The sequence below is a fragment of the Saccostrea echinata genome, unplaced genomic scaffold (genome assembly GCF_033153115.1).
Source record: "Saccostrea echinata isolate AGI-Se365-2 ecotype Australia unplaced genomic scaffold, CSIRO_AGI_Sech_v1 ptg000030l, whole genome shotgun sequence".
Taxonomy (NCBI): Eukaryota; Metazoa; Mollusca; class Bivalvia; order Ostreida; family Ostreidae; genus Saccostrea; species Saccostrea echinata.
The window spans coordinates 9,370,001-9,396,247 of record NW_026889779.1 but is presented as its reverse complement, the minus strand read 5'-3'; the positions used below and the strand labels follow the sequence as shown (position 1 = coordinate 9,396,247).

General features: G+C 32.8%; 1 protein-coding gene across 3 annotated transcripts in view; it reads right to left on the bottom strand.

Moving 5' to 3' along the window:
- Positions 1 to 6,497: 6,497 nt before the first annotated feature.
- Positions 6,498 to 26,247, bottom strand: part of LOC133197237 (trehalase-like) — a 36,419-nt gene continuing 16,669 nt past the window's right edge. For all 3 annotated transcript variants that reach the window (XM_061333169.1, XM_061333168.1, XM_061333170.1), the window contains 15 exons: positions 24,344 to 24,431; positions 23,994 to 24,094; positions 23,723 to 23,815; positions 20,186 to 20,425; positions 20,028 to 20,074; positions 19,691 to 19,894; positions 19,169 to 19,392; positions 18,753 to 18,977; positions 18,527 to 18,580; positions 18,096 to 18,219; positions 8,873 to 9,064; positions 7,326 to 7,457; positions 7,110 to 7,233; positions 6,715 to 6,765; positions 6,498 to 6,609 (listed from right to left, as the gene is read on the bottom strand). In XM_061333169.1, coding sequence (XP_061189153.1) covers positions 6,537 to 6,609; positions 6,715 to 6,765; positions 7,110 to 7,233; positions 7,326 to 7,457; positions 8,873 to 9,064; positions 18,096 to 18,219; positions 18,527 to 18,580; positions 18,753 to 18,977; positions 19,169 to 19,392; positions 19,691 to 19,894; positions 20,028 to 20,074; positions 20,186 to 20,425; positions 23,723 to 23,815; positions 23,994 to 24,094; positions 24,344 to 24,431 — 1,972 coding nt within the window. In that variant the 3' untranslated portion in view covers positions 6,498 to 6,536. The remainder of the gene's footprint in view (positions 6,610 to 6,714; positions 6,766 to 7,109; positions 7,234 to 7,325; positions 7,458 to 8,872; positions 9,065 to 18,095; positions 18,220 to 18,526; positions 18,581 to 18,752; positions 18,978 to 19,168; positions 19,393 to 19,690; positions 19,895 to 20,027; positions 20,075 to 20,185; positions 20,426 to 23,722; positions 23,816 to 23,993; positions 24,095 to 24,343; positions 24,432 to 26,247) is intronic.

The following is a 26,247-nucleotide window of genomic DNA, read 5'->3' as shown; positions in this document are numbered from 1 at the left end:
GTCGGCATTGCATTGATCAAATAAACTGTAGATTCTCTGTAAGATCATTTATTTGACACAAAGAGGAGAGGGGACTCTGTTTTTAAGTTACAATGTATATAAAAAAAGACCATAAAATAACCTGTTTGCATATGAAAAACTAGATTTCTATTGGCCATAAGTAAATTCGGGCTGCCCTTTTCCCCTTCGTTCTAGTCCAAGGCATTTAAAACGCCATTTATTTTCAATTCCTGTGAAGTTATAGAAATTTCACTTGCAGTCAGTTTTGCTATATTTATCGATACTTTCTCTCTGTTATAATTATCTAAGTGAAAAGAGACTGGACTTTTTACTTCCTGTGTAGAGTAAATGAATGCACTTTAGTCTTGGGAGCTGTTGTTATTTAATACTTAATTTGAATAGCTATAGGTGGTATCACCTATTCAAGAAGGGGATATCACAAATTCAAAAGCTAAAAAGGTGATATCACATGTTCGAATAGGTGATATCACTTAATGGCGGTAAATACCACAACGATCCCTCATACTATTGCTTGCAATAGCATACATGCTAGTCTTGATCCTTTTTATCATTTGCTTCATATTTCGATATTTTACTGATTATAGACGTTTATGGCCAATTAACAAACGGGTTGACTTTAGATTGACTGATTGTATGTTGGTTTACGTTCAATTCGAGAATTTTTCGCTCATATAGAGACGTTCTCATATACCGGTGAAGGGCCTCAAATTTAGACCTTTACTCGGCACACAGGGCCATTGAGCAGTGAGGGATCTTTATCGTGCTTACGCCTGCCGTGACACGAGGCCTCGGTTTTTAAGGTTCATCCGAAGGACCTGCAACTTTCATTTCAAAATGCCGAGCGCCTGACGAAGGAACAGTTGCTACCCATTTTTTATCGACTCAGGTCAGTCGCGGCCGAGATTCGAACTCACGACGAGCGCTATACCGACTGAGCTACCGTGACAGCGGTTACTTTAGAAGTCTCTAAAAAGGTTATTCTTCTTATTTTAAAAATTGTAGGGCACTTTTGCTATATGTCCGAAAATTACATGTATCTACACTATTTAAATTATTGGCTTAAAAAGGTACTCGGACGCAACTTAATAAACCGGTAGATAGACATTGTAAACATCTCTCTCTCTCTCTCTCTCTCTCTCTCTCTCTCTCTCTCTCTCTCTCTCGACTCTGGATAGTATAAGCGAAAATAAAAAAAAAGTTTGTTTTTTAAACAATGATACATAAGTCAATCAGAATGAAAGCATTTCCACTTAAGGTACATTGTAAATTCACCATAAGAAACATTTGAAAGATTAAATGAGAACAACAGATCGTCGCTATATCTTCAATTTACCTCAGGTGAGCATTTTGATCCATGTCCCTCTTGATTCATTAGTTCTTAGTTTTTTTAATCCAAAAAATATATATTTCTGATCAAATCTACCAGGGGTCATTATTCTACGGGGGTCATTTTTCTTCACGTAGGATATGCAAATTTTAAGGGTGATGCCACTTTTTCTACGGGCGAAAGGGTCATTTTTCTACGTCGAATAATGACCGGGGGTCATTTTTCTACGTCGAATTATGACCGGGAGTCATTTTTCAACGTCGGAAAATGACCCCCGGTCATAATTCTACGGGGGTCATTATTCGTCTTTACACCGGCAAAGAAAGCATCTGATACGCAGGAATGGTAAAATCTGTGGGTTCCTTATAACCGTTTCATTAGTATATAGTATATACAGAAGCTACATTATTGACATAATCTTATATATTTTAAGAGGTACCTCCCAAATATGGGCTTATGGTAAAATATGATCTCCAAAAATTCCACATTTCTAAATATTTTTTCTAACAGGGACTAAAATTATTACCTGTCAGGTTAAAAACCTGTGACACTCGTACTCAACATGCTATTCATGTCAAGAAGTAAAATAAAAGGTTGTCCAGCGTTAAGGTCAAATTGATGCCTAATTTTCGTGAGAACCATGCAGCAAAACTAGTGTCCTTTCTGACACATTTTATTTTATCAAATAAACTCTGCAATATGACTATACTTAAAGTAGTCATATTGCAGAGTTTATTTGATAAAATTGATGAAATAAAATATGTCAGAAAGGACACTAGAACTCTCCGTCAGATTCAGTGGTGAGTTTGCTATTGATACAACTTTCCCGAGAGGTTAATCATGGAAGAATTGTAGTAAAAACAGAATAGAGATACATTGTACTAGTACAGAAAAAGTCGTTCATATTGTGAAATTGCAGATTGAATTATATATATTGAGAATGTTTTGATTTAATATTGTATTTTGATGAGGAGAGCCTAGCCTTTACGTTATTTCAAATTAGTTGTGAATCATTTAGTCACACATTGCCATACTGGTACAATGAATATAAATTACATGTAAATGTAATATCAATTATTTGCAAATGTCATTCTCATCAACTAATTCAATTTACACAATACAAAAGGACTTTCCAAACCCCCTACTATTGAATCTGGATTCAGAATTAACATCTTCAGCATAATTATAAAGTCTGATCATTTTAAAAATACAACAAAAATACCAGTGAAAACAATGCAGTTCACCTGCATTGAAACTACATGTAGGGCCATTATTTACCTATTCAAAACCTGGGAAAATTTACGTCCAATAGGTATCTCCTTAACTTTTACTTGAGCCAATCATTATAATTGACAAAGTATCAACTGGTCTCTCAGAATGTAAAGGTTTAAGATAACAAAAAGTAATCTATCTTACAAATCCAGCAAAGATTATAAATGACAAGTAGGACGTAAGCACGTACAGACCCCTGGAAACATCACACAGGGTGGGATCAGGTGCCTATGAGGAGTAAGCATCCCCTGTCGACCACTCACACCCGCCGTACGCCCTATGAATCGACCAGTTAGACGGAGTAAATTCTTAAGTATGAAAACAATCACCTAACGTCAAAATACGACCGAACGATAGTCCAAACAAGGTCATTATAACGGCCAAGAATTTGCGAAATGCAGACTCTAAACCAGGCAGTTTAAATTCCTGTAACATCAACTTGCCAATCATACAGCTGAGTTTTCAGTTGGCCCTTATCGTTTATAGTCAGTTAAACATCCAAACATGAAACAGGTGTAGCAGACTCTGTAGTGTCTTTCATGATATTTTGAGTCGACATATGAATGAAAGTAACTATTGTTAAGTGTTAAAAAGTCGATTAACTAGTATCTCAATGTCAAGTCAAGTCAAGTAAATTTTATTTATAGTCGGCATATATATACAGTATAACATGAGCTATGATAGCTCTTTAACCGACTTTAACAAATTTACATAGATAAAAGTTAGTAAAAGTATACATAGTTAGTAAAAAAACATAATTTAAATAAACCATAGGAAATAAGCACATATACTAGCAATAACAGCAGAAATTGTAATGCACATGTATAACTATCACAAGTAAGAAAGAATCTGACAAAGCACAATACAGAACACACATTTACTATCACTGATCATGCTAATGGAAAGAATAAAAACTAAAATAAGCAAAGGAGCACAAATAACATTGACATGTATGACTATCACAAGTAAGTACAATCATATGCATAGCACATTTACTAGCACCGACAGAAGAGAAAAACTGAAAACACAGGGAAAGCAACACAGATAGTAACTACACATATGACTAGCATGCATATGGACAATCACAGAACAGGAAAATAAAACAAAACAAAATATAAAACAAATTCATATTAGAAATAAAAAGATACACCACAGATGAACACTTAAAAAGGCTTCTCAGACATATGCAGCATGGACTAGTGTTTACATAAACTACATTTACATGTCTGATTTCCACACCAAGTAGATATATAGTTTTTAAATAAATTAAAGGATGTTGTGTTTCGAATATCATTAGGAAGAGTATTCCATATCCTTGCTGCCTCATATCTGAAAGAACCTTTTCCATACCTTGTAGTTTTTGGTCTAGGAATATCTGCGGCTTTAGAATACCTAAAATTATATGAATTTTCTCTAATTATAACCAGATCTTGGAGAAAGACTGGACCCTTTTTATTAATAATTTTAAATGTTTTTAATGCCAGCAATCTCATTCTTCTAGTCTTTAGAGAGGGCAATTTGGATCTTTCCAATAATTGTTCATATGAACTTTTATAGTCATTATAAATAAAACGCAACGCTCTTAACTGAACTTTCTCAATTTTTTGAGTATTTTTCTCACTACAGAAATGCCAAGTCAAGGGGCATTAGCTAAAATCCGACATAATAAAACTATGATATATGGTAAGCTTTCCCAATCTATTCAAGTATTTCCCAATCCGTTTCAAAACATTTAGTTGTCTTGCTGCCTTCTTACACATCTCTGAGATATGAGTATTAAAATTTAGTTTAAAATCAATTGTAATTCCTAAAAGTTTAACTTCATCTTCACATTTGATGATAACATTTTCCAAGTTAAAAGATATTTGTTGTTTTTGTGTTTTGGACCCAACTGCAATTGCTTGAAATTTTCCAGGATTTGCCTTCATTTTATTAATTGATAACCATTTAATAAGGGATAAACTGTCCTCCTGTAAGGAATTTATAACATTTTGTAATGTTTTGTGAGATTTTGCTAGAGTATTGTCATCTGCATAATCATAGAGGGTACAGTTTTTAAAAAAGAACAGGTCATTAATGAAGATATTGAAAAATACAGGTCCAAGAATGGATCCCTGAGGTACACCTTTCAGAATATCCAGCATTTCACTTAAATGAGAACCAATTTTAACACATTGTTTTCTATTTGATAGATAACTGTTTAACAAATCTAATGCTGGATTGAACAGACCATATGCTTTAAGTTTTAGAAGGAGCAGATCATGAGGAAGGCAATCAAAAGCCTTTGATAAATCCATCAATATCGCAGCTATGTATTCGTTGTTATCAAGGGCATGATTCCAGTCTTCGATAACCCGTAAAAGGGTTGATTGGCATCCAAAACCTGGTCAAAAGCAGCCAAAAATGTCAAGCTAGTATATCAATGCAAGCCACAGAAGAGTGTCTTTTTCTCATGTAGCAGTTTTTGAATAAATTCTACTTCATGAGAAAATAAAAACGGGTCAGCTAATATTTAGACCCATCGGAATTTCAACAGACTATTGGAAGATCTGGTCTCAAAAACTACATAAATGATGTCAATGAGGAACTCCAGCATCTTCAGAGTATTTGTGTATAGAATCAGATGGACTGGTATTTTTAACCAAAAATCGATTGTAAATCAGTTTTTAAAATATATCAAATGTAAGATGACTTAACAATGCTGCTTGATAATAACTTGACCCCTGAATTTGGAAATAAATGGTCAAAATCATTCCAGATAACAGAGGGCCCTTCAAGGGAACTGTTCTTCAGTTATATTATTTAAAGTAAATATACTGCATCAATTTTGTTCCAATGCAATAAACAATAAAAAAGCTTGTCGTCATGTTCAGGAGTTCATCTAATTACAAAGTGTAAATGTGATCTAAATTACATGTAACTTGTTTTGTAGCAACAAACAAAAGCGTTTTGCATAATCTTTTCTGCTCAGCAAGGGTTAATTGCAATAAATTTTTTTTCTAACATCACTTGGGAATCAAAAGATTGCCTTAAAATAAGGAATGTCCTTTTAAGAAGTATTGATCAGTATCATACCGGTAATGCACCAGCTCCTTCTGTCCTAGTATAAAGGTTAGACACCTACAGGATTTAGAAATTTGACTTCGAAATACTGTGAAATTACTTATTTTCGCAGGGGTTTAAGTTTGTTGTTTCCGTGGTATGACGAGACCCATGAATCCATGTCCACCACGAAATATTAAAACTCCAATACAAACAACTCGACTTATTAAACCATGAAAACAAATTCCCACGACCCCCCCCCCCAAAAAAAAAAAATCTTCAAACAAGGAAGAGTTAAACCCACGAAAACAAGTTATTATACTTTTTGGGGGAAAAGAGCAACTATGCCTAAAAATATGTATTCAAACCTACCCAATGTGTAAGTCAAAAATATAATCAAATTAACCAATTTGCCAGAGAGAATCGTTCAATACAGCACAATACTCTTTTGGGTTAACTTATTAATTTAAACGGGTATATATAGCATTATTTTTTGTTTGATCATGTATACATAATGGTCATAATACATGTACATAATATATGCATTAGCCAAGTAAATAATAACTTTATATACAAGTGTGTATATAATCTTTCCATCCAAACATGAACCATAATAACATCTTTTATTCAGTTCATATTGCTCCAAATGCCAACATTCAAAGCAGAAAGTGAAATATTAGAAGATACAAACATCATTAAATTGAAAATTAAATCACCCCTCGCAAACCCATTAAAATTACACATAAAAAGGCTATAAATAATTCAATCTTTATTATAATAATGAAAGATGTGAACCACAAGAAAATCCTTTTCCTCAGGACAATAGGCCTAGTATGTATGGTGCTATAGGTTAAGGATCAAGACAACTCAACATTTATTTATGTAAATATTGGGAATTGCTGGTATTATTTACAGCTCTTTTTCCAACAACATCACCACCCGGATTTCTAAAAGATAAGTAAGTATCCGTTATAAATACGTTTAAAGAAAATAAATTGCATATGCATTTTAAATCTAATAAACGAAAATAAACAACACATTTATATACATACGCGTCAATGCAGGTCTGCATCAAACATACTTCAAAGTCAAAGATCCTGTCTCTAAAATTTAAGATATTTCCATTAAAACCAGTGACAAGACCAAAGGACATGTATAGGGGACGGTTCCAAACAATTAAAACAAAACTTAACTAAGTTTTAATGGGTTGTGATGCTGTACATGTATTTTAGTTGCATATTATATTTAAATCCCTTTAAAAGGACTACGCATACTTTATAATTGGGAAAAAATCGTCAGAATTTGGGGAGTGCAAACTTTGAGTAAACGCCCTTAAATCCGTAAATTATCGATAAAGAGGGCGTTATAAGTTTTTATAAATTGTGCCCAATCCCTTTGTAATTAGAAATTTCAATAAAATTTGTTCAAACCAAACCGAACAGCTTACTCTGCACCGTTGTCATGGATACTAATCCACCCTCTCATCACGTGACCGGCGGGTACCGTGTAATCAACATCCCCGTCATAACTATTGACCCAACCGCTGTAGTAGCAATTGTAGAGACACATTCCTAAAAGAAGAAAAAAAGTTATTATTTCCTACATAAATGAATATCCTTTTTGTATGAACAAATACTTGGAAACTTCGTCTTGTAATAGGAACCTGGTTTTTCGCAGCAGTAGAAGCGAAAGCGCCGATCTTCAGGCCCGTTGTCATGGAAACTGGAGACGCCGTCTAAAACACCGCCATTTGGGCACTGGAATGCTACTGGTTTGTCAAAGTCGTTAATATAATCTAAGGAAAAAACAAAAAATAAATACATCTTCCACGAAGCTTTGAAACTTGTTTTTCACTAGGGCCATGAGGTACATGAATGTAAGAAATGTATGTACAAACCTATTTACATGTAAAAGAATGAAAAGAAATTTTATCATTTAATGTATTGAATAATTTCTAGCTCTCTGATTGGCTGAGATCCAACATTGTAGACGTTGAGCATAATATTCAGACAGAAAGAATCGGGGCTGGGGTGGGGATGGGATAACAATTTTGTATTTACTCTGCTACCCGGTAAATTCAAAATTTACAACATGACACCTCCCCACACTTTTTTCTGAATGCAAAATTTCATTTAATTTAGTATGAAAATGATAATTGAAAGCCCCCCCCCCCCGATAACTGCATCACACCTAAAATAGATTAAATAAAACCCAATTAATGCAAATGGCTATGTTTACTTTAAACCATCTTCTCTCGTTGCATTTGGCTAGAACGTCAACAAATGTAAAAAAAAAAAAAAAATGTAAAAAGATGGTATGAATTGCTGAACAAGTTTATATCTTTTAATCATTGAATCATATGATAAAACAATTATTGCTGGTTTTTTTCAGTAAATACGATGATATAGACAACTGAGGAGTACAATATTCACTGAGCCCTAAGGGCGAGGTGAATATTGACTTCGAAGGTGACCTCAGAAACAGCATTTATGTAGATTTATTGCACATATAATGTCACTGCAATATAAACAATAAAACTTCATATACAAAATTTTGCTTGATTAAAAAATTACTCTTAAATTTATTGTCATAAATTATATTCGATCCTTCTGTTCTATCAGTGCAAATGTGTGCTTTTTTAAAAAAAAAAAAAAAAAAAAAAAAAAAGATCTAAGTTTACCTGAAGTGTGCATTAAATTTCATCAGGAGAAAGTGCAGTGAATTATTACAGCTTTCAACTTTGAAAAAAAAATGAGACACCCAAGTATTTTTAAAAACATTTTTTTTTTGATAGTTGACATTTTTATGACAAGCCAGTCATTTCAAAAATTAATGTAAACGTAGGCCTCTTCATTAATCATGTCTTTTAATAACACAATCATTTAGAATGATATACATCACAAATATGACAAAGTCCATAAACCAAAAACAAACTTAAGTCAAAATCTAGATTTTGAATATGATTGTTTTTACTTTACAAGCTTGTTTAAAAGGTTGCAAGTTTATATAATATTGTTATACAAACACATCATGCAAATTTTGTTTTATTTTGAATATGAAAGTGTTACTGGTCTCAGTATTCCATCACTTTCTGAACTTAAATCTTATTAATGATAGAAAACGCTTATTATAAAGAATTAAAAGCATTAAATCACTTGGAATCAAGGCAGTGAAAATTGATTATTAATAACGTACTATGACCTTTATTACCTGACCAGAAACAACTCTCAGAAGCAGCTGTGTACTTGCTGCACTGGAAGTCGAATACTCGATCTTCAGCTCCGTTGTCATGGTGACTGACGACACGGTTGATGGACTGGTGCTGAGGACACTTGAAGGTGAAAGGTCTATCGTAATCATTCACCCAAGAGTACACCCCTAGGAACAGGTTCAAACTCAGAGCTGTGTATAAAGAAAATATTTATGGAAAAAGAAGAAACAAGAAAACACTCCGTTCCCCCGAAAAACAAAGCAAAAACCAAAAATAAAACAAACAAACAAAACAAAACACAACCAAAGCAAACAAAACACCCCCCCCCCCCATAAAGGGGAACGAAGAAAGTAACAAAAAATAAACAAACAATGAAAACTTTTCAGAATTCAAATCAAAAACATCTGCAAATTTAAAATACTAGTAGAAAAATGGACACAATTCTGTCTAATGTTAGATATGAACTAAACAGTCCAAAATAACCTGCACATATCCACATTTTCTTCCCCGATATTATGAATTTAACCAATTCGATCCAATATTTATCTAACAGATAAGAAGGCATTCTGTAGCAAATATAGATAAGGACACAATGTCTTTCAGACGTGGAAAGGTCTAATTAAAATTAACCCCTACGTTCTTAACAAAAAATAAAACGAAGGGACTTCAGTTTTCAACGCATTTAAGTCCTCACTTAAACCCTGAAAATTCAAAAAACAGCCTTTTTGGGGATGAAAATATAACATTTTAATCATTTGTTAATTTTAAATTCTTTCCACTGATAATAATGTATTTATTAAAATTACATGTAAAATCACGTGAACAAATTTCAATTTTTGTTTTCATCATCAATTTGAATCCCCCAAAATGATAGACTTTGTACTATCTGTAATAAGGGACAAATAGCAGATGAGTATCACTATATTCTAGAATGTCAATTTTTTTCATAATGCCAGAAAAAGCATCCACCCAAAAATATTGTAATAGACCAAATTTTCAGAATTATTTTCAACTGCTGACTCCAGTGTATTAATTACATTGTGTAATTGCATATCTAAAGTATATGAACAATTCTGTCCTCCATAATTATTTTTGTTTACCTAACTTGCATGCATTCCCCTATTTCACGTGTGTCTTTCATATTGTCTTTGTATATATTGTACATAGAATCTCATCTGCCACTAAGTGGTTTGAGGGAATAAATTGAACATCATCGGGGACGGGATAATTAAAAAAGGGTAATTGTTATCGGGCGAGATTTATAATTATAAAAATAAATGAGAGTAATTCGCCATTGAAGATTTTTTAACTGAATGTTGTCGTAATATATTGTATTACTTTTCAGAACTTTGTGTAATTGGATGCATTCAATTAAATTTCAATTACTTCTTTGCAGTCATTTTATCCGGTGTTCTGTTCATTTTTAATAAAATTGATTCCCATCTCATATTTTAAATAAGAATAAATATTTCAAATATAGAAAGAAAAAGGATGAGAAGCTGAATATTTTCACTGAATATTTTAATTAATTAGGCCGATTTTCAAATAAAAAATAAAATATCCAGAATTATTGCAAGTTGAGATCAAGGATTCAAAGTACTCAGGGTGATATAAGCCATACATATTTGTAACTAATAGCATGATACATAACAAAATACCGTTACAAATCTTCTACTTGTTTCAAGCAAGAAAGATTCATGCACCTTCGTGGATCTGCGCATCCATGCATAGCACTGCAAAATTAATGTAACTTGTGCACAAATCTGTTTCATCTAATTATTAATTAATTTCTTCAACCTAATGTGTTACATGTAAAATTAACAGTTAATTTCAATGTTAAGTTCCAACGATCGTTGTACTTACGTCGTTCAAAGGGAGATCATTTGAGTACATCCAGAGTTACACTATGCAAATTTCACAAGAATACAGCTAAGCATTTGAGAGATAAGTATAAATTGGAGATTTCTGGAGGGTGGAGGTGGGATAATATATCAAGGTTATTCAAACAAAAAAAAATCTGCTTGTTTCAGGCAATGAAGGTCCATGAACTTACATGTATCTGTCCATCCATGCATAAGTACTGCAAATGTATCTTGTGCATCAAATGAGCTTCATCAAATTAGTTTTAAAGAGGCTGGGGGTTGTGGCCATTTTTAGACTATATTGATCTCCTTTAGAAGAAGAGCTCCATATGAAAATATAGAAAATGATCAAATTTTAAAACTAAAATTTTTGAAATTTTTCTTTGCCAAATGATAGTTGACAGCTTAAGATATCATATCTAAAAAATTAAGTTAAATCTGGTGGTTAATTTGCGGTTAATTTGTTGACCCCCAGCCTCCTTAAGTTTCAAGTATTGATATTATTTTCTTTTAGCTTCAGATATCTAAATCCTAAAATATTTTCCTATTTTCAAAGTAATGTGTTACCCGTAGAAATCAGAAGATTGACTGAGTTAATATGTAGGATCTAAATATTTTGAATAAAACTTATTCTTAGAATTGTTTGTTGATGCATTTTTGTAGGATATAGCAATGGAAATGGTTTGAGAGAACAAATTACACATGTTCAGTGTAGTTAAAAGATATACACAAAGAGTTATGTTTCCGATTTCTTTCTGTTGTGAAGAATCTAATACAAGGTAATTGTTGCAGTCCTTGAAAATTAACTTTTTGTGAGATGAACTCTATTCATCACGTGACCAGTAACCGTTCACCGCCATCAATCGAAAGTGTGAAAGCATTTACCGACTCCTCCTTAGACTTGCGTAGGTAAATTTTTCTATGTTAACGGTCATTGCATTTTTTTGGCATGGATATTAGATTCATCGCAATACATTGCCATTTTACGTCTACATCATTCAAAGGGATATCACTGGAAGGTTGCCATGTTTATTCTAGAACAAATTCTTTTCATTTGTTCAAAATATACACTTTAATTTGTTTGGTAAATAGAAAACTTTCAAGAATGAAATCAGAGAGAGAAAGAGAATTTGATACATCTCAAACGTTCAGAATAGATATGAACTTCCATATTAGTTGCGCATCTGGTGCATAAAAATTGGTACCGTATATTATTTACATTTTGAGAAGTTTGAAGGACTTACTTAGTATTGAAATAAACACTTTTGATTAAGTGCATTGTAAAATATATTTTATTAAAAAAATCATTTTGTTTTCCTTTACTGACAATGTACTATATGTAAGAATTAAAATGCATTAACAGTAAAAGCCTAATAAATTTGATTAATTTAGTCCACGTAGAATAAAGTACCCAATTCCTACCTGTTATGATGGATTTTTTTTTTACAGTATTTGAACATTATTTGTTTTGCAAGAAGAACTCTCTTCTCATCACTGAGCCCTTTCATTAATGTTAGATTCATTCCAATGATCGTTGTACTTACGTCGTTCAAAGGGAGATCATTTGAGTACATCCAGAGTTACATTATGCAAATTTCACAAGAATACAGCTAAGCATTTGAGAGATAAGTATAAATTGGAGATTTCTAGAGGGTGGAGTTGGGATAATATCTCAAGGTTATTCAAATAAAAAATCTGCTTGTTTCAGGCAATGAAGGTCCATGAACTTACATGCATCTGTCCATCCATGCATAAGTACTGCAAATGTACCCTGTGCATCAAATGAGCTTCATCAAATTAGTTGTGCTCATTTTACGTTCCAAGTTTTGATATTTAAATCCTAAGATATTTCCTTTTTTTCAAATTAATGTGTTACCTGTAGAAATCAGAAAATTGACGGAGTTAATTGAGTAGAATCTAAATATTTTGAATAAAACTTATTCTTAGAATTGTTTGACAATGCATTTTTGTAGGAATTAGGATATAGCAGTGTAAATGGTTTGAGGGAACAAATTACACATGTTCAGTGTAGTTAAAAAAATATACACAAAAAGTAATGTTTCTGATTTCCTTCTGTTGTGGAGAATCTAATACAAGGTCGTTGTTACAGTCCTTGAAAATTAACTGTTTTGTAAGCTGAACTCTAATCATCATGTGACCAGTAACTGTTCACTGCTATCTGTCGAAGGTGTGAAAGTTCTTCCCAAGTTCCGACTCCTCCCTAGACTTTCGTAGATAAATGAATTTTCAATGTTAACAGTCATCGTATTTTTCTTGCATGGATGTTAGATTCATTGCAATGCATTGCATTATACTTCTACGTAATTCAAAGGGAAATCACTTAAAGTTTGCCATATTCATTCTAGAACAAATTATTTTCATTTATTCACATATACACTTTAATTTGGTTGGTAAATAGCAAACTCTTTAGAATGAAGAGAGAGAGAGAGAGAGAGAGAGAGAGAGAGATTTGTACATCTCAAAAGTTCAGAATTGATATAAACTTCCAAATTAGTTGCGCATCTGGTGCATCAAAATTGGTACCGTATATTATTTACATTTTGAGAAGTTTGAAGGACTTACTTGTACTGAAATAAACACCTTTGACTAAATATATTTATATTATTTACATTTTGAGAAGTTTGATGGACTTACTTATTATTGAAATTAACACTTTTGTCTAAGTTCATAGTAAAATATATTTTATTTAAAAAATTACATTGTTTTCCTTTACTGACAATGTACTATCTGTAAGAATTAAAATGCATCAACAGTAAAAGTCTAATAATTTTGACTAATTTAGTCCACGAAGAATAAAGTACCTAATTTCTACCTGTTATGATTTCACAAGAATACAGCTAAGTATTTGAGAGATAAGTATAAATTAGAGATTTCTAGAGGGTGGAGATGCGATAATATATCAAGGTTATTCAACCAAGAAAATCTGCTTGTATCAGACAATAAATGAAGAATAAAGTACCCGATTTCTACCTGTTATGATGGATTTAATATAAGGTAATTTTTATATTATTCTTTCTGCAACAAGAACTCTCCTCTCTTCACTGAACACTTTCTCTTAATATTAGATTCATTCCAATGTACTTACGTCGTTCAAAGGGAGATCATTTGAGTACATCCAGAGTTACATTATGCAAATTTCACAAGAATACAGCTAGGCATTTGTGAAATAAGTATAAATTTGAGATTTCTGGAGGGTGAGGTGTGATAATATATCAAGGTTATTCAAACAAAAAAATCTGCTTGTTTCAGGTTAAAGGCCCATGCACATTCATATATCTTTCCATCCATGCATAGTACTGCAAATGCGTCCTGTGCACCAAATGCGCTTCATCAAATTAGTTGTGCACATTTTAAGTTTAAAGTATTGATATATTTTTTTATTTTAGCTTAAGTTATTTAAATCCTAAGATATTTTCCTTTTTTCAAAGTACTGTGTTACCCGTAGAAATCAGAAAAATGACTGAGTTAATTGTGTAGAATCTAAATATTTTGAATAAAACTTATTCTTAGAATTGTTTGACAATGCATTTTTGTAGGAATTTAAGATGGTTTGAGGGAACACACATGTTCGGTGTAGTTAAAAAAATATACACAAAAAGTAATGTTGATTTCCCTTGATCTCCCTTTGAACGACGTAAGTACAACGACAAAACTAATGTGTTACCTATTAACATTGAAATGAATTTTCAATGTTAACGGTCAGTGCATTTTTCTTGCAAGGATATTATATTAATTGCAATGCATTGCGTTATTCTTCTACGTCATTGAAAGGAAAATTTTGCCATGTTCATTCAAGAACAAATTATTTTCATCTATTCACAGGTACACTTTAATTTGTTTGGTAAATAGCAAACTCTTCAGAATGAAGTCAGAGAGAGAGAGAAGAGAGAGAGATTTGTACATTTCAAAAGTTCAGAATACATACATGTGACAGAACTGAAAAATCACAACTGGAGATTTGAAATTTTTCAGCTGGAGTTTGGGTCTCAAAGCTGGAGATTTTTTATCGACATTTTTTCAAATCGCAAAGACCATCCAACCCCCAAAATTCAGGAAAAAATACCCTCTCCCAGTTTATTACTTTACAAATTTTATTTTATAAAGTTGTTGTCTAGTTTTAAGAAAAATATGATATAAAGTTTTTATTCAAATGAAGTGAAATAGAGTATTCAAAATGAAATCAACTCATTTCCTAGTAAATTAATTAAGAGTTAAAAGCATCATTAAAACATTGGATAAAATTTTATTTTTGATTTAGTATTGATATATCAACTAGTAAGTGAAGTAAAACATAGCTAGATTTTATGTAACAAATTCTATGTCAGTAATTTGTTTTTAAAAAGAATATGTCAGATGAAAAAAGTACCCTCTAAAAAATTAACAAATTAGAGTCAGGTATATTTTAGTAACACCCTGTAGTGTGATCTATTTTTAACTAGAGTGTGACCTACATTATAACTGTATCTTTTAATGACCAAAGCAGCATTAGAAGATGGCAACTGGGTATTTTAGAAACTAATTACGTTTTGCATTCAGTAATAAACATCAATGGTCTTTTGTCAAGTTGAAAGATCACTTATTTTTACAACATAATTATACGACCTCATGTTGATTCCTACGAAGCCTACCGCTGTGAAAATTTATTGCACTGGCATTGTTATCTCAATTTCTTTTCATTCTGAGCAATTATATGCAACACGATCAAAAAAATATTGCAAATAATATTTAATTTGAAGAATTTTAAAACACGGAAGATTTAAAAATTAATCGGGAGGGGCGGAAGGGGGGTGAAATATCGGGAGATTTTGTCTCCCGCCGGAAGAATCACATGTATGAGAATAAATGTAAACTTCCATATGAGTTGCGCATCTTGTGTATTAAAATTGGTACCTTATTGTCTGACGTCATGGCGTCAGACAGTACTAGATTTAGCCAAGGCTTGTTGGTCAAGTCTATCAATAGAATTCTTGTGATAACTTATCAATTGGAGTGCATGCTGAGTAAAGGAAACATGGTAAACACCCAAACAAGCCAGAGCTTTGGAGCTGATGTTATTATTATCACATTATACATTACACATTACATAACATTCGGCCATTCTCGAATGCATCATTCATGTCCAGCAAAACAGAAGGAATGAAGCTGGTCAGGTCAACACTTGTCGATTGTCTTTATCAGATTAACTAATGGATGTTTATTTTCAATGCATACTAATTCTCTCTATCTTTAGAATTTCTATAAATCTACACATATTCATAACTTGCAGACGTGTGATTTATTCATAGTTAAAAAAAATATCAAAATGAAGGACAGATGTTGAATATTCTTTTGCTTAAATGCAAAGATGTTAGCTCATTTGTAACATGTTCATCTTTTTTTTTTTAATAAAACATTTCTTAATTAACAAAATTGTTCACCAATTGATGTTTAGATTTTTCGTGTTGTAACTTTTTCTTTCAAAAGCATTGGTTATATCTTTGTATCCATGAACAGGCCCGCTGGACGAAATTTCAGAAATTTTCAGTTTAGGATGAACACTATAAAGGAAAAATTCCGTATAGAGCATATAAAAAGTTTTCAGAAGTTAATATTTACATGATTTAGGGGTTAGGGACACAAACATAAAATAGCTATATATATATAAATCGGCAAAATTATCAGGGGCACGGTCCCCACCCCTTATATCCATGAAAAGAAAGAAATTACGAGTAATGCAGTGTACTATATTGAATAAATTCATGTCCAAGTTTTATTTTATGTTGATGCCACAGAATTGAACTTTTTTTGTTTCTTAACAAACTAATTCATTTCATGACTCAGAGTCATGTTGATTACACAGGATTTAACTTTTCTTGATTCTTCGCGTAAAAATAAGTTTGCTCAAGTCAGACAAGTTTTTTAGGAAAGCTAATACTTGTTAAAGCTAGATTCAATACAATGATCGTTGAACTTACGTCGTTCAACAGGAGATCATTCGAGTACATCCGGAGTTACTTAATGTAAATTTCACAAGAATCCAGCTAAGTATTTGAGAGATAAGTATAAATTGGAAATTTCTGGAGATTGGAGGTGGGATAATATATCAAGATTATTCAAACAAAAAAATCTGCTTGTTTCAGACAATAAAGTTTCACGCACCTACATGTATTTGTACATCCATGCATAGTACTGCAAACGTGTCCTGTGCACCAAATGTGTTTCATCAAATTAGTTCTGTTCATTTAAATTTCATATATTGAAAACTTTTTTTTCTTTAGCTTCAGATATTTAAATCCTAAGATATTTTTCTTTCTTCAAACTAATGTGTTACCTGTAGAAATCAGAAGAATGACTGGGCTATTTGTGTATGATCAAATAAATTTTAAGAAACTTATTCTTTGCATTGTTGACAATATATTTTTTTTTAGAAATTAAGATATACCAGTGGTAAAGATGTGTGAGAAAAATTGCATATGTTCAGTGTAGTTAAAAAGTAAACAGCATGTACAAAATGTAGTGTTCCCTATTTCTCAGGGACATATTTACTTACATGTACATGTGTAGTCTATATGTCTATAGCTTTCTGGTTCTCCACCTGTGATTTACATCTCTTCACGGACTGCTCAAAGTGAATGACAAGTGGATTTCAACTCGCAAGATCTTTCAAAATGCCTTTCACACTGACAGTAAACTCATAACACGAATTATTATAGTACTTTGAATTGATTTTTTGGTGGAACATGTGATTCACTATCAGAAAATACATGTATATGCAAATACAAACAAAACAAATGAATCAAATGTTAAATTCTTGACACAACGCTTTTTTTCCTGAAACAAATGTATACTATTATCAGACATAAATTTATGATGCATGTTTATTTTTTCACTCTTTTCTTTGTCTTTTATCCCGTTCTCTCTCTTTTGTGTCTTGCTCACGGACACGAATGGAGTATCTAAACATTTCAACAGTCCAAGTTGTTTTGGATGAGATTACAAAAAATTAAGGCTCAATTTCTTGCATATTTTCTTTATAGAATGCAGTTCTCAAACAAATTACTAGGATGTTGATATTTGACTTTGACGAGTTCAAATTCTTTAAATATTCAACTTTAATACTACGACCGTAAGGAGAGTAATTCTTTATTGGGCAGTTTCCTTTGTGAAAAGCAAGTAGAAATATTTAAAAGATATGTTCTTAGAATGTTTATTGTCTAGTAACTTATTTTTTTTTTTTAGTCCCAATAACTGCTGACACTGTTGTAAAGGATAGCATTAGTATTTTTAAATAATAACGCCTTCAAACATCTTCACTTTGTTCAATAAGTTTTATAACTATATATAACAAAGAAAACCAAACTGTAAATTTGTTCCGGTCCTCTATTTGTTCCGGATGTCTGACAGGGAGATTGATCCAACATCAGCCTGTCTCCGTAAGTATTCAGTATATCTAACACCACACCGTTTGACCAGCCGAATCCTTCCTAAAAATAGTCCAAATATTATTAGCATCATACATATTGATGTAAATTTGTGGGAAAAAAAATATCATCTCCGACTTCACACTATGCTATGATGGTATTCTTTAATTTCTGCTTCTACTTTTTTAACATATTTAAATAGGTTAGTGTTAAACTCGGATTGATTTATAGAGGGTATCTTTTTTTTAAATTAAAATAGCATTTGAGAAAATGTTCTCTTGAATGTCAAATTTCTTTTTCTTACTTTATGTTGTACAAACTTAAACCCACATTTGAGGGTGAATACAGTAAACTTTAAAAAAGACGGTACCTGTACTGTGTATTCGCCACCAGAACCCCCTTTTCCTGGGATCAATGTGGAGTACTGAACCAAAAAATAGTTCAAAAATTATCAACAAGTGTCCATACGATATTTATTCCTAAACTTATATGTATTATAAATGTTTAATACAATAAATGTTTTTTTTTTTTCTGAAAGCCAATACTACCATGATTGTCCAACCTGACATTACTGATAAAGTAAAATTTTGGCACACCTTTTCGTACATGTTCCTGCTTTGATTCCAAGCTAGCCAATTATTGTTTATCCATTTTTTGGCCAGATCGTAAGCATCCGCCTGCATTTTTCGATTTTGACTATTTGACATCCCCCAGATTGCAGTGTGTTGTAATGGTGCCCAGCCATTGGGGAGATCCCATTGTTGACCAGTTGTATCGAGAGAAGTTGGAAATCCTCCTTTAGAATTTAATATTTTCAATTTCTATTTGAAAAAAAAAAGAATTTTGATGACTTGTACACGAAGCTAGCTAGCATTTCATGAAAATGGACCCTTTGCTGGAAAAAAGGTCAGATGGTGTATAAAAATACTAGTAATTATAACGCAAAAAACTTAGATTTTTTTGTTTTACGCCTAAAAGGACAACTATTGGTACAGAAAATTCAGTGTTGTACCTGTAAATAACTGAGAACTGAGTCCTCTGTTTGCTTACGGTCTCCATCAGCACAATTTGCAAACAGAGGAAACACATTCGAGGCGTAGAAATAATCACGATGAGATTTCTTAGTAATGTCAAAGTCCTGCCATATCCCCTTGTCTGGATTCCATAATAATGCCCCAATAGCTTTCTGTCTTTGCAACATTTTAAGTTTATATTCATTTGACTTTTCTTTATTGCCTAAAAATATTAATAAGATTTAAAAATACATATATGTGCCTCTGTAATTTTAATACCGGTAAATGGTCTTACATGCATTCAAACACTTATAAAATTGAAGAAACCAACACTTTTCTAAAGCATCTGATACATTTTTGAAAACATTTCGTGCAATATTTCACTGAAGAGTGTTCATTGATGTAATTCGCGCACGTAATTGACAGAGGGATTACTAATGGTTTGACAAATTAAAAATAATATGGCAGTTGTTCACATAGACTAATAAATTTTATGTTACAGTGATTTTAACTTCTAGTACCTGTAAGATTGAAGAACTGGGACAAAATGTTTTCACTCATACACAGGATGCTATTCAAGTCCACGGGTAAAATATCAGTTGTCCGAATTGTGTCAAGGGTCAAATTGACTCCGGATTCTCGCGAGAACCAACGAGAGGAGAAGTCCCAGCCAGATTCGGCAGCGGAAACGAGATTTTGGTACAATTTGGCTTTGGAGACTGGATCTGAAATAAAGTATTAAGAGGAAATTATTTACATGTACAACCCCCCCCCCCAAACACCACATCACATTGGTTAAAATATCAGCATAACTCAGTTAGAGGTTGTAGTTTTAATCAATTTATCATTAAATTTTACCTTTGACACGTGAAGCAGTCTCAACATCTTCTGCGTAAGACTCCGGTCTGTTAGGAAAACAAAGAAATATTATAGAAGTAATATGATGAAAGTATATTGCCAAAGTACCAATTTTAAATCAAGGAAACTGAAATGAAGGTTAGGAGAATTGTGTTTACCTTGGGGAATTGACGGGTGATGCGTATCTGTTCAGTGTATAATTAACGGTACCACTCTGAATAGTGAAGGACCTGTTTGTCATCCAGAAATTGTACTCGGTCTCCATAGATTGTAAATTGTTCTGTATGAAGGTCAAATTTTCTGTGGCTTTGTAGTAGTCGTACATCATAGAAATAAACAGAGGAGGTTGTGACCGCCTTGTATAGTAAATCCTAGCTCCATTAGGGATAAGACCAAATCTACCATTACAATTAAAGGATCTACAGTACAGGCCACGAGTTTTCCCCGTCGCACGGTGGAAAACACACCGTGTGAAATGCTCTGTGTTACACCGTGTACACGGTGTAGCACGGTGTGTGTGGATTTGAAATACACAGGTAGGCACACCGTGCCGCACCGTGTCTAGAAAAATCCCTGCTAATGCACCCCGTGTCGCACCGTGCCCAAAAAATTCCCTCCGTGCCGCACCGTGTCCATAACATTACAGAGAAAAATAATTTTGTTCTGATAAAATATTTTAAGATTTTAAAACAATTAGCACATTGATTTATATGTAGTGTATAATTATCGTTTTCTAATCTAGAAGACATTACGTGTTCTGAATTGTACTAATGATACATGTAACAGGATTAAATATCAGTAACAGAAAAATTAAATGGAGTTCAATTTACCGTTCGCCCAGAAGTTCATATTTTGTAAAGTTGTTTAGTTGCTTTTTAAAATTATTACTTGGATTGAAATTTTTAATGTCTGAAGAATTTAATCCCACGTAATCACGTAACGAAGAAATGGCATGATCAGTGTTACATGTGTTATACGATCCGAGCTGCATGTATTTGTTTTAGTGTACAAACCAAGCATTTATATTCTTGTGTAGTGCACATTTATTTTGTAAATCTTATATTATTCTGAATTTATAAGCGAGAATCGAGAGCAAAATTCCTGTGTACAATAATGTGCGTATTTTTCGTAACAGAATAAATTCTTTACATAAACTAGTAAGTATAAATTCTGTTTTAGAAATCCTTTCAGTGTAAGAATTTAATATGTTTTTTCCTTAATTATGTAAAGAAACAATGTCAGAGAGATGAAGGAGAGAGAGAGAGATGCTCTTAACCCCCTTTCATTTCACATAAGTCTGAAGAAAAAAAAATCATTTAATTCTTCGTTTAATAATGCCGACGCGTATTTCTACCGACGTTTTTTTTTCTTTTTATAAACTAGTATTTATGTTTTAAAACCCTTTCAGTGTAAGTATTTTATAAGTTTTTCTTTAATTGAAAAGTGTGTAAAAAAAAAAATTCAGAGAGAGAGAAAGAGAGAGAGATTCTTTTAACCCCCTTTCACATAAATCTGTTAAAAAAAAATAATAATATTAATTCTTCGTTTTATTTACATTACCAAAGTCACAATTAACCATTCTATAATACTATTTAAATTCTGCAACATTGTTTCATAGTCAACCCAGTTGCAACATGTTGTTCTTGGTTACACACGAAATCCTCGTGCTACACCTGTCAATCAAAATCGCACGACGCTAGATGGCCCAGAAAGTCTATTTACACGGAAAGTCTTGTGATTTGAAACATTCTTATGGTCAGTTCCGAGTTCACACCTTTCTTAAAAATATATTGGGACAGAGCCGGAGGGCCGGGGGCGCTGTGTGTTTACCACACCTTTCGTCTTTGACCACATCAAGTGTATAACTCACTAAACTGACTTTCAGCGAAATTCATCTACGCCACCACACGTGTACTTTGGCTTGATTACAAACTTACTTTGTAAATTATTCCTTTTCAGACACATATAAACATGTAACCTGTTAGATTATGGTTGTTTTATTTCAAAATAACGTAACATAAAAAAAAATCTGCAGACTCTCGATTAATTTAGAAGGGGGGGGGGGGTAACGAACGTAATAGCTTGAAAGAGGCCAGGGATTTTACTACATGTAACTATATTTTTTTTTTCTCTAAAACCATGATAATAACTTTACAAAGACTTTGATCATAAGAGAAGCTTTATTCTATGCATGTACATCCCCGAACTACATTCGCTACATGTAATTGATTTTTTTTTTTTCGCAAGCCGTTCGACACATTTTTCATTAAATAATTTCAGGATAAGGTAATATATGTACAGTATACCAAAACTCGACTTTTTGTGTGTGTGATATATATTTACCTCCATATTTTACAACATTACAGACTGCAATAATCCTTAAATTATCAAAGAGTTTATGAATTATGTGCTTGTATCTGACACGTTTTAAATTTTATTTTAGGTATTTTTTTTTTTAAAATTCTCTTTATGTAGAAATGATTTATAAAATAAAATATGCATCTGATAAATACCACATATGAATGCATACGTGCCGAAAAATAGATGAAAATGACTGTAATTAAAATGAACACAGCTATAATCGAAAGAAAAGACAACCAGGTAATTTATTTACGAAAGTGTAATCACTATTCCTTCTAAGCGTTATAATAGTTTACCGAACATATTTTTTTCTCTCGTATAACTAGGTTTTGAAACACGACTTACATGGATGCGTGTACACATTTGAAGACTTTGCCTTTTCGGTGCTGGGCACGAGCACGTGGATCTTAGATTTTAGGGCATCTTATTTGTTCAAATATCTGTATATCGATAACGAGGAACTAATATTTAAGAAAAAAGTAAAAAAAAAAATAGATGAAAATGACTGTAATTAAAATGAACACAGCTATAATCGAAAGAAAAGACAACCAGGTAATTTATTTACGAAAGTGTAATCACTATTCCTTCTAAGCGTTATAATAGTTTACCGAACATATTTTTTCTCTCGTATAACTAGGTTTTGAAACACGACTTACATGGATGTGTGTACACATTTGAAGACTTTGCCTTTTCGGTGCTGGGCACGAGCACGTGGATCTTAGATTTTAGGGCATCTTATTTGTTCAAATATCTGTATATCGATAACGAGGAACTAATATTTAAGAAAAAAGTAAAAAAAAAATTATTTCAAAGGAAATTGATATAATTGATTAAACAACGACAATGAATACTTTTTTTAAGTTCTGCGTGATATCGTAATGGGACACTGTGATACACCGCGCGTACACACCGTGTTACACGGTGCGCAGCCATCCTAACTTCAAAGACGCCGACATTAATCGAGGTCCACGCAAAAGCGTGGACTTGCGGTCCACGGGGCCCCGTGTTTTTCGGGGAAAACTCGTGGCCTGTACTGTAGGTCATCAATTCGATGAATTCAGAATAGACGTTGTCTAATCTTTTACAAATTTAATGATACAAATCGTACGTTATTCCAGAAAATTAGCACATAATACTTTATTTAAGAAAAAATATTTTCATTATTCATTCATTTTCTAAAATCGCCATGTACAGGATATTCTTTTAAGCCATGTTACAACTTTTTACACAACTAACATTGAAATCAGATATATCTCATTATGTCTCATATTTTAGTCGTTCAAAGATGAAACAAAATATACACTTCTATTGACCCCACTTTTTGTTACACTCACTTTTTAATCATCAGTAGAAAGTTTTCTAGCATGCCTTTGACAGTGTCTGTCATTTCACACAATAGAAGGCCCTTTATTACCCAGTAAGTATCCCTGCAGACCACCAGTGATATGTTAAAAGAAAAAGTGAAACATAAAAAAAATCTTTGAACTAACGACTAAAAATTAGACTTTGATCAGCTGTCCACTTGACTCTTCTTGAAAGAAAATGAATACGTTGATTTATCCTACATGGACTCCAAAAAATAAAAAAAAATGAGTCCTTACTCACCAGTAATAGGTTTCCCTGAACCTTCCTCCTGGGACGATAAAGGGGTTTGGCAGATATATCAAGGAGTAGTTATCTTGGTTTAGTTCAACATCGGGTTTTATCTAAAACCAAATCATATATTTAAGTGGGCATCTTGCGCCGATATCCTGAACTTCAAGACGTTTGCTTTTTTTGCGCTTAGCGAATTACTGGCATTTATACTTTGGTTTTTTATGTACACGCATTTCACACTTAAGACTGTGCAGTTAAATTATTACCAGTTAAATGTATACTTTTACAATAACGAGGGCCGAGAAGCTCTCAAAATCACCAGCTCGAGGTAAATACAAAATTTACAGCAAGGAACAAACCTTACGTCCAAGATCTTTCCAAATTCGACAGAGATCCCAGCCAAAGTCCCTCAGCAAGGGGTCCTTGATCTTACTTAAGAAAGAGGGTCTAGGAGAATGCAACAAAAAGGTAAAAACACTTGTTACTAAATGAACAATTCATATGATACCGGTCTTGTAGAGTAGGCTTTCCCCTCTAAAATCTCAACCACCCATCCCCAGAAAATAGGCTCTAGAGTAGGATTTCTCCCACGGAAAAATGACTCTAGAGCAGGATTTCCCCTACGAAAATCCCACACCAGATTCAATTTTCCGGGGGGGGGGGATCCTACTCTGCGTAAGAGTTATAGAGTGCGATTTCCCTCAGAGCCAATCCTCCTCATAAAATATCATAGCTGTTCTATGTATGAGGAGAAAGGGGACCACATATTGTTACAAGTGTCCCTTCTTCAAAATGACGACCAGTTCCATGGACACATACGAAGTATCAAAAAAAAAAAATTAAATCTCATTTTTCTCAGTAAACGTCTAACTAAATTTTTGAAGCATAAAAATCTTATTCTTTTCACCTGGTAAAACTAATTCCTGGGGGGGGGGGGGGGGGAATGGTACTATGTGATCGGCTGGACAAATTTTAAATGTATCCATAGTTCTTTACAAAAAGGAATTCTATTTTAAATGCATTTTTTCTCTCAAATTGTATTTCAAACTATTTGATCATACATGTGTCTCTCCTAAATTTTGGTGTTTAAATACTGCCATGAAACTAAAAATGGGCATTATTTCTAAAAGTTTAAAATTTTGCAAATCTTTTACAGAACATTTGCTCTCTGGTCTCAAATCCAATATTACATCGCTGTGGTCGAGGGTACATATTTATGTTCCCCAAACGAAGTTGGGGAACATATTGTTTTTACTCTGTTTCTTATTAAGGTCTTCCGTCTTCACGGAAGACCTTATAGTGATTCTACTGTTTCTTATTATTATTATTATTATTATTATTATTATTATTTTTTAGACAAATTTTGTGCACGCAATATCTCGAGAACTATTCAATGGTTTTTCATCAAACTTTCAGGGATAATGCGCTTTAAAATGCCATTGTTACATTTGAAAGAATTTCGGAGAAATTCGCTTCCGGTTCCAAGTTATGGATATTTTTCTGATTTTGAAATGACATTTTATCCGCGCGAGATCTAAAGAACGGCTTAAGATATGAACTGGAGACTTGTTGGAGAGCATAGAACATGACTTCTAGATATGCGGGTTTGCCTTTTCGTGCGTCGTGAGTACTTCCGGTCGCTACCGGAAGCGAATTTAAAAAGTCAATTTTTTCAACTTTTACGTTTTTCAATATTTTTCTTTGATTTTAATAGGGTTAATAGAGACTCTTATTGTAATGCTTAACATATAATTTGTTTTTAAAATTGTCTACTAGAATACATTTCAAAAATAGATTTTTTAAACAAATCTTGTGCACGCAATATCTCGAGAACTCTTCAATGGTTTTCCATCAAACTTTCAGGGATAATGCGCTATAAAATGCCATTGTTACATTTGAAAGAATTTTGGAAAAATTCGTTTCCGGTTCCAAGTTATGGACATTTTCTGATTTTGAAATGAAATTTTATCCGCACGAGATCTGAAGAACGGCTAAAGATATGAATTGGAGAAATGTTGGAGAGCATGGAACATGACTTCTAGATGTGCGGGTTTGCCTTTTCGTGCGTCGTGAGTACTTCCGGTCGCTACCGGAAGCGAATTAAAAAAGTCAATTTTTTCAACTTATATGTTTTTCAATATTTTTCTTTGATTTTAGTAGGGTTATATTCCTTTATAGATGCAAGTTACGGAACATAACAGGTATCAGAATCCTTGAGCGTCATATGGCGAGACGTGTTTTGTTGCAAAACATTCAAGACTTT